This window comes from Haplochromis burtoni, unplaced genomic scaffold, assembly GCF_018398535.1.
Source record: "Haplochromis burtoni strain Fernald_Lab_line unplaced genomic scaffold, NCSU_Asbu1 Contig_48, whole genome shotgun sequence".
Taxonomy (NCBI): Eukaryota; Metazoa; Chordata; class Actinopteri; order Cichliformes; family Cichlidae; genus Haplochromis; species Haplochromis burtoni.
In genome coordinates, this window is record NW_024582409.1 from 49,856 (window position 1) to 58,205 (window position 8,350).

The 8,350-nt window shown below is 37.9% G+C and overlaps 2 protein-coding genes across 2 annotated transcripts in view; both read left to right on the plus strand.

Annotated features, from left to right (window-relative positions):
• Positions 1 to 4,742, plus strand: part of dcaf17 (ddb1 and cul4 associated factor 17) — a 36,381-nt gene extending 31,639 nt beyond the window's left edge. Inside the window, exons 10-14 of the mRNA XM_042220383.1 lie at positions 1,164 to 1,273; positions 1,371 to 1,455; positions 1,659 to 1,742; positions 3,042 to 3,197; positions 3,281 to 4,742. Coding sequence (XP_042076317.1) covers positions 1,164 to 1,273; positions 1,371 to 1,455; positions 1,659 to 1,742; positions 3,042 to 3,197; positions 3,281 to 3,388 — 543 coding nt within the window. The 3' untranslated portion in view covers positions 3,389 to 4,742. The remainder of the gene's footprint in view (positions 1 to 1,163; positions 1,274 to 1,370; positions 1,456 to 1,658; positions 1,743 to 3,041; positions 3,198 to 3,280) is intronic.
• Positions 4,743 to 5,541: 799 nt separating this feature from the next.
• On the plus strand, positions 5,542 to 7,828 carry LOC102297804 (plasma membrane ascorbate-dependent reductase CYBRD1). The gene is made up of 4 exons (XM_005951734.2): positions 5,542 to 5,911; positions 6,419 to 6,627; positions 6,924 to 7,078; positions 7,179 to 7,828. The coding sequence occupies exons 1-4, from the start codon at positions 5,725 to 5,727 to the stop codon at positions 7,456 to 7,458; spliced, it is 831 nt and encodes a 276-aa protein (XP_005951796.1). The 5' UTR covers positions 5,542 to 5,724; the 3' UTR covers positions 7,459 to 7,828.
• Positions 7,829 to 8,350: the final 522 nt, after the last annotated feature.

An 8,350-nucleotide genomic window follows, 5' to 3' on the forward strand; every position in this document is an offset into this window, starting at 1 on the left:
TCTCCTCCCTTTTGCCCCCATTTTTGGGGGTGTAGGTGCTTACCTAGTTAAAATAACAAACATCTGTCTCCTTTTTTTGTGTCACATTAGAAAGAAGCATCAATATCTGATGAGAAGACTTATTAATTTGGCCTTGCTGTGTATTATTGGAGCGTTTGGTGCAGTTTTCTTCTTTTGAGGGGGTTGTTTTTGTTCAAGTGGAGATGAATATCTTTAACAAGTTGATTTGTTCACATTTGTAATTGTAATTTTTAAGAGAAATTTGTTTTTTGAGTTTGTACACTATATGCATAGTGCACCATTTCCTTTTTCAGTATTTGTCTTTGGTGCAGTTTTCTATGTTTTAACAAAAGGGGAACAAAGGACATTTAAGTCAAGCTAAAATGATTTGTTTTCATTTTTACTTGGCCTTACTGAGGTGATGATAAGCGGAACATGCATTCTTTTTTTCTTTTTTCTAGTAATGTGCTGGAAAAGCTTAAAAATGGACCTTGAAAGTTAAATTTATTTAAAACCAACATCTGGATTTGGGTTGTGAAAGCGTCTGTGTTAAATGTAGAAACCACATCCGAAGTTCACTCTGACGCCTCTGTCTTTCTAAATGGAGGGACAGAAACTGCACCTGTATATGTAAGAGTGTAAAAAATGCAGATAATCAGATTAACAGCAATAGTATTTTGTCTATGTCCGCCATTATAGAAATTAATCTCGTGTAAACAATAACGTGGCGCACAGCGTGACATCAAAAACGGTGCACACCTTTGACGTTGCGTGAGTAAATCTCCGTTTTCCTCGTCGCCTAAATGCAAAAAGTGAGTTTTCGAAAATCTTCACGCTGGCAGGAGTTTTAAAAAAATTTCTGTTTTCAGTGACACCAAACGCCAAACGGATAGAATCATAAAATCTTTTCAAAAATACCCATGTACGTGTGGACATAGGCTGTCCACTAATGTAACCTTGGGAATGTGTCGGTCGTGGGTCTGTTACAATGTTCTGCACTGTTGTTTTTTTGTTGTATCTGACTTCCTGTCTTTCTCACCTGCTCTTTGCATCTTGACCTTTTTGTCAAGAAAACAGACCTTATGGAAAGAGCCTTTAAGTTGTGTGCTAATTAGAAACTGTAAGAAATCTGCATCTTTTGCTTTCTGATTTTATTAAATTAGGCAACAAACGGAGTACAAGAGATGGACTCCTACTCTCTTGAGAACGACGGGATCTTCTTTCATCCTGATGATTCAGGAAGAATTATCCATGTGGGACCTGTCACCATAAAGTGAGTGCTCCGGTATTTATTTAACATCATCATATTATCTTATTTGCCAAATATACTTATTGTACAATATTTGTGTTTTGGTTTTTTTATATTCCAGTGTCCTAAAAATCCTCGGTGAACTGAACAGTGCTCTGCCATCTAAGGTCGTTGAGGATTTCTCCCTGAAAACCCACCGAAACAATGTAAGTGTAAAATTTATTTGCTTGAGATTTTTAGTTGCTGTCCTTTGCTTTCTGAATAAATGTAATTGACCTGCGATGGATCAGCCTTGTACAATAAATCAGCCTGGCTACAACAGAGATGGAAGTCTCCTATAGAGGTGAATTGTATGCGTATTGTTTATAATTTCAGAAAATATAAAGTTTATGCTTTCCATCTCTTGTAGCCTATCTCCCAAGTCACTGTGACCTCATCAGGCCGCACAGTAAAAAAAAGATTTCAACAGCTGGATGATGACCCATCTCAAAAGGTAAAAATAGGATCTAATTAAATTACTAACTTAAATACCAATATATGAATGTGACAGGAAGGGAATAATTTTTTTTATTCCTCTTACAATGCAGTAAGGGTCCTGACATTCTTGTTAATTACTTGAGTGACTTGATGCACTATGACAGAGCATACATACCCCTCTGGAGTACACCAGTAGGCTCCTCCTGTAGGATGTTGTGGCTTGCCTCACCATAAAAACAGAAAGGTGTTGACAAAATCTAAAAACTCCCAAGATCCCAATCAAGAATTCACAGCATGCCAGAACAAGCAGACCGTCTGCTGCCGTCATTTTTGAAGCCAGACACCACGAGACATCCCCCAAAGTCCCTTGCATGCCCCGAGGGTTTGGATGACAAAACAGATCCATAAATCCAGATTAGGTTGTTCTCTTATTTAAACCAAGAAGCAAACACAATATCAATATTTTTATTATTTATTTAGTTATATTTATATATATATATATATTTGTTTCTTAATATAAGTAAGATCTTTTTCTTCTTATTTATTCAAAAAGCGATATATATTAGTTTTTCCTCTGTAATAGACCTAAACAAAAAAAGATTTCGTTGACAATTTTATCCATCATGGCAGACATGACTCAATCCTGCCTACACTTCCTCTCCTGTAAATACCTCTTAATACTGCAAATCTGCAGCTAAAACTAGCCAACTGATGCAGGGTTTATTTCTCTTTGCAGCTGAATTTTCATGCAAAACAGTTTTTTCTTCCCCAATCAGCTGTAAGACGCTGATGAGGTATTGTCAACACCCCACCAGGCTTAAATAGATTTACAGCTCAGTAATAAAAATTCAAAATGAATGAGGATCTTAAGTCGAATTCAGTCATCATACAAGAGCCTCTGTCCTTAAAAACACCTTTCAGAGGTTTCCGGGCTCAAAATGGGCCTTTGGAGGTGAGTATGTATGTAACCTAAATTGGTCTCCATGTGACATAAGGCAGAGAGCGAGTGGGAGTTTCCTTTTCCTGGGGGAAAGCCAAAGCCTCTTTTGTGTGCGCCAAAATATTTTTAGAAGAATAAAAAAAAAAACCTGCATATTTATTTAAAGTGCAGAATATTCAGGATGGCAGCTCAATTGATTTTTATACATTTAATTGTCCTTACACATTTCCTCAGGTGAGATATGTGTTGGGTAATGTCCTCTGAAGAATTTCATTGATAAGCTTTCAGGTTTAAACACTGCAGGCAAGTAGAGCTGTTCATTAAAGAGAACATGGTACGTAGCACTTAATTCACAACGGCCTTTTGATTATGCAGACTTTCCGAATGGTGGAATATGAGGATGAGCTTGACCTTTTGGCAATCGTGGTAACCAACGGCGAGGAGGGAGAAGGAAGAGCGTGCATCCAACTCCATGACAACCAGACCGGACAATTACTGCGGACGATCGATTTGATTGAAACCTGGGATGAGGTGAGTAACTTGACATGAGTATGCAAACATCAGGGCGAGTAGTCTGGATGTGGATTAATGTGTGCTCTTCTCTTTTGTTTCAGACAAATAAAAACGAGGTGTTCTTCGACAAAGACACGATTGTTCATATTGAACAAAAGAACGCCAAGTTCTGCTGCCATGTTTACAAACTGTTCACCACCAAAACATAAGCGGTGCAAAACTGAATCAAAGCTGCTGTAAAGCTTTTCATGATCACTTAAGATTTTTTTTAATATGATTTCCTTCTCCTATATTTTGTTTGTTTTTTTAAATATATGGATCTTTGCATCCTAAGTTCATATGATTACTCTTGATTATCACTATTTCTTTCTGTTATGATTATTCTAAGTCTGTACCATTAAACTTGATCTCACTTTTTTCCTTTATTCTAAAAATAAAATATTTTATTTTTCCAAGTTGCTCTGTATTTCAGCCTTCTCTTTTTCCGTCATGCATATCCAAATTGTAAGATATTGATATTTACTCTGAGCCAGGATCTGAGATAGTAATGCGATTGTTTGCTTGATGTTAACAGTCAGAGCTGATGAAATTGCCTGACGCCATCCTAATGATGTACGTTTCAGAAAAGTGATTTGCCAGCTGCAGTGCACTCATGCAGATTAAATGTGGTGACAGTGTCACACTTCACAAATGATTGTCGCATGCAAATTGCGGGTCTATTTACATGCATGGGTTACAGATATGAGGTTTTGATTTTCCAAAAAGTCTCCAAATTAACGTGAAAGGAAAATCTCATAACAGGAACAGGAGTCTTATGTATACCAAGTTTCTATAATTTTTTATAAAGAGTTTCTGTATTCAATATAAGATGTAATACAAGAAAATAGAATGTCACAATGGGAAGTTAGGGTGATCACGTGTTTGTCTTGTCCCACATATTGAGATAGTATCACACATTTTGATTGACTTCAGTTTACAAAAAAGATGTGATGGTATTAAATATCTTAATTTTAGCTCTTAAATATGCTCATAGGAAATTAAAAGTAGCAGTACAATAAAGTATGTCTGTTCTTTACTGCATAGATCCCCAAATTGAAACCAGTTAGTTTGTGTGTTCTAGCTAACCTTTAAGTTAGGTTTATCAAAAGCATATATTATCTCACAGAATTAGTCAAATTTCCTTTGCAAATCTTGACACTTCTCAAAAATTAAAGGAGGACTTTAGGGATATCAATCTGTCACAGTGTGAGTCCTTTTCCCCTGTCTTGGCACAAAGTCACAGCGGATGTGGTGGAGAGGTAACAACAAGACAACCCCTCCCCAAAAGGAAATGGTTTAGCAGGACTGTTCCTTTTCCTGTATCCCTTCTGACAGAAACATGCACGGGTAGGTCATTTTGTGGGCAGTGACACTGGCAGTGTTTCCACTGTCATTTACATGAAGAAGCAGATATTGGTCCTGCTGCTGGGTTGATGCCATTCTTTGGCGCTGTCCAGCTCTCCTCATGTAATGGCACACTTGGTGTCTCCTCTAAATTCTTGAAACTATCCTTGGAGTATGTTTGGTAAATAATAAGAGAGGAAAACAATGTTCCAACATGAGAAGTTCTGTTTTGTATTCATTGTAAACAGTTTGTGTTTTCTGTCTTCTTTTTTTTTTTTTTTTTTTTTTTTTTGTAAACTATATCCACAAATACCCAATAAAAATATTTTGAATAAAAAAAAAACGATCCTTGGAGTCACAGCAAACCTTGCAACAGCACATATGGATGTTTCACCCTTGAGGAGCTGGACTACCTCTGTAACCCAAATGGGCTGAAGGTACTGACACCAACAAAAAGCAAAATAAGAGAAAAGAAATCAGCCAGGAAGGATAAGAAAAGAGCAATGATCTGTGGCCACCAGCTGCAAAACCACTCAAGTGTTCTTCTTTAATAAGTTTTTAAATAATGAATCTTCAGTTGTAACAAAAGTGGCTTTGAGCTTGTTTGTAGGATTATGTGTCTTAATGTTCCAACCCTAAATGTTGTAGCTGTCTGTCAGGGTAAGCGACACGTTAATATTTACAGTGTAGGTATAGCTTTAAAAGAAAAAAGCAAAGGGTTTTCATGTTTTCTTTGTAATGTGTCTTGTGGTGCATTAGTAAGATGTAAATAGGGGGGATAATGAGAAAAGTGCCTATTCATAAAACGCAGTACAAAGCAAAACCAGAGCCACAGATGTCTAGTCATGCCCACATGGCTGTTTCTTTAATCCCGCTGGAGCTCAGACTTTGAAGGACTGCGTAGACGTGGAGTTGTGTTGTAACGGGAGTCAGAGTGTGACGCAGCACCAAAAAAAACCCCAAAACATCTTATAAAACCGATCCCAGACTCTCTTCTGTAACGACAAAAGTTGCAAAACACCCTCCCTCCAAACGTTTTCTCAGCTCGGGGTCACGTGACCGCGGTCCCTCCTCAACGGGCAGCGCTGAGTTGTAAGTTGTTATTGTACCTGACAGCAGCCGCTCCGGTCCAGTCTCTGCCTCTCCCCCGCTGCAGACGCCGATGGAGAACCTGAAGCACTTCTTGCTGGCTTTGTGTGCCGCCACCGCCGCCGGCTTTGTTTCCATAATCTTCGTCTTCAGATGGGTTCTGTATTTTAAGGAAGGTTTGGCCTGGGATGGAGGGCTCGCCGAATTCAACTGGCATCCGGTATTAACAGTCACTGGATTTATTTTCTTGCAGGGGATAGGTAAGAAGGGTCTTTATTATCTTTATAAGACATAATTGAGACTAACTGTTGAAAGTGCACTTCTTTTTCTTATACCACGATATCTGCGGGATTAAAAGGTGCAAATAAAAATCCAAAATTGATGTCCTCCTTCACATTTTTCAAAGACTTTTTCAAAGTGGGCTGGCTTGGATTGCTTGCCTGCCTGATTCTAGCCTTGATTGCGTAATGAGGGAATCACAAGCTGGCAGTACACTCGTCCTTCATCTAAAGAGAGAAACTTATGATTGAACATGCACTGTGACATGGCACATGGCATATAGATTTTACATGCATTACAACACCTGTGTGCTTTTTTCCCCCCATATGATTTTCATGAGGCTATGAGACCCAAACATTACATCCTAGATAGTATAAAGCAAGTAAGCCTACAACTTTAGAAATATGTAGTCAAATTTAAAAAAAAAAAAAAAAGCTTTATTGTTGCCTTAAGTTGTTGCTAACTGCCTGTCTTACTCTCTCTTGCAGCAATAATAGTCTACAGGCTCCCCTGGACCTGGCAGTGCAGCAAACTCATGATGAAGTTCATTCATGCAGGACTGAATTTGTTAGCCTTCGTTTTTGCTGTTATAGCCATGGTGGCAGTTTTTGACTTCCACAATGGTGCCAACATTCCCAACATGTACAGTCTGCACAGCTGGCTGGGCCTCACGGCTGTTATACTGTACGGTCTGCAGGTAAATAGATGCAATCATTTGGTATTTTTAAAGCAGTTACAACAAAGACCTACTTTTGTTACATATTGAAGATAAGAGTATCGTCTAACATTTTACCTAAGAAGCACAGTTGTTGCAGGGTTTTTGTAGCTACTACTACCATTAGACTGGACTGTTAACACATCTAAAGTATAACAGTATAGCTTTCTCATTTTTCTCTGAACCTCTTACTGGTGGTTCTAAAAGACTAAGTCATAGTGGACAGCAGTCTTCAGATCTGAAGTGGGTTTTATCTGTCTCTCTCTTTCAATGGGCAGCTTGTTCTTGGAGTTGGCATGTACTTGATACCAGTTACACCTGTGTCCTGGAGAGCAGCGTTTATGCCTCTCCACGTCTACAGCGGTCTTTTACTTTTTACCAGTGTCATAGCCGTGGCACTTATGGGCATCACAGAGAAACTCATCTTTGGCCTGTAAGTATTAAAATAGAGAGTGAGAGTAGTTAAAAATGAGATGAATACAGTGTAAATGCTGAACAGTGAGAATAACTTTCCTCTGTTTACATCACAAAAGGAAAGACCCAAAGTATAAGGATTCTCCCCCAGAGGCAATTTTTGTGAACGTACTGGGAGTCCTCCTGGTGCTTTTTGGAGGTCTGATTCTTTGGATTGCCACTCGAACATCTTGGAAACGCCCCAGTGACCAGATCTTGCATAGTCTGCATACCAATGGGGGAGGTGAGGACAACAGTAAAGTCGCTTCAGCACTGTCTCAACTGCCGGATGGATCTGATGCTTACGGTGCTGGAGATGCCAGGAAGAGGAGTAACAAATTTGATGAACAGGTTAACTGATAGAAAAAGTAAAAAAAGAGTGGATTAATGTATGTGCAACCAGTTTAAACGAACAAGGGAAATCAAAAGGAACGCATCAAATTGTTACATTCCTGTACCGCTCTTCGTTTCTTTTTAGTTTTCACTCTCGCACCTTAAAGTACTTCATTTTGATTTTTTTTTTCATTTCTCCAGTGTTTATGTAAGTGCATGTAAATAATGGTGAGCTACTACTGTATTAAGATTACACAATGATTTAAAAATAGGCATACACTGCACAATTTAATCACTGCAGGTTTTCTATACACTAAATACTCTATTGTATTTTCTTAGTTTGATACTGACAGTATATTTTATAATAAACATTTGATACATATAAAATGTCTCCATTATTCACATTGTAAATTTAAATCAGTAGTGAAAGAGAGAAACTGCATGCTCTTGATAGTGATTGTATTGTTATTATTGTAGATGTTAATATTTTTTTAATATATATACATATATTATTTTGCATATGTGAAAAAAAAGTGGAACATTTAAAACAGTACTAACCAGGTGCACTAATTAGAAAAAAAGAAAGAAACCAAGGTTGTCAGAATCACTTCTTTCCTTGCCAGCAGGGTGAAAAAAAGTTCATAAATAAGTAACGCAGGATTTTGGATCGCTTTAATTAAATCCAACTTAATTCGAGTAAAATGTGACTGAACATCAAAAGTTGAATGCAGGAATTAAAAAAAAGTACATGCATCACATGAACCATTAGGACTGAAGGTCCTTGATACGGTCTTTATAATATTTTTTTTTTCTTAAGAAACGGTGCAAAATTAATAGCGGATACGAGCAGCTGACTTCAGCAATAATGCTCCTGCTGTTAATTCGCTACCAGAGTTGTTGACAGACTCTAAACTCTGCA

What these genes read in the sequence shown, in the direction of transcription:
- LOC102297804 (XM_005951734.2), top strand. Translation starts at nt 5,725, where the DNA reads ATGGAGAACCTGAAGCACTTCTTGCTGGCTTTGTGTGCCGCCACCGCC. An exon ending in TTATACTGTACGGTCTGCAG is followed by an intron (nt 6,628 to 6,923) that starts GTAAATAGATGC and finishes TTCAATGGGCAG; the next exon opens with CTTGTTCTTGGAGTTGGCAT. An exon ending in GAGAAACTCATCTTTGGCCT is followed by an intron (nt 7,079 to 7,178) that starts GTAAGTATTAAA and finishes ACATCACAAAAG; the next exon opens with GAAAGACCCAAAGTATAAGG.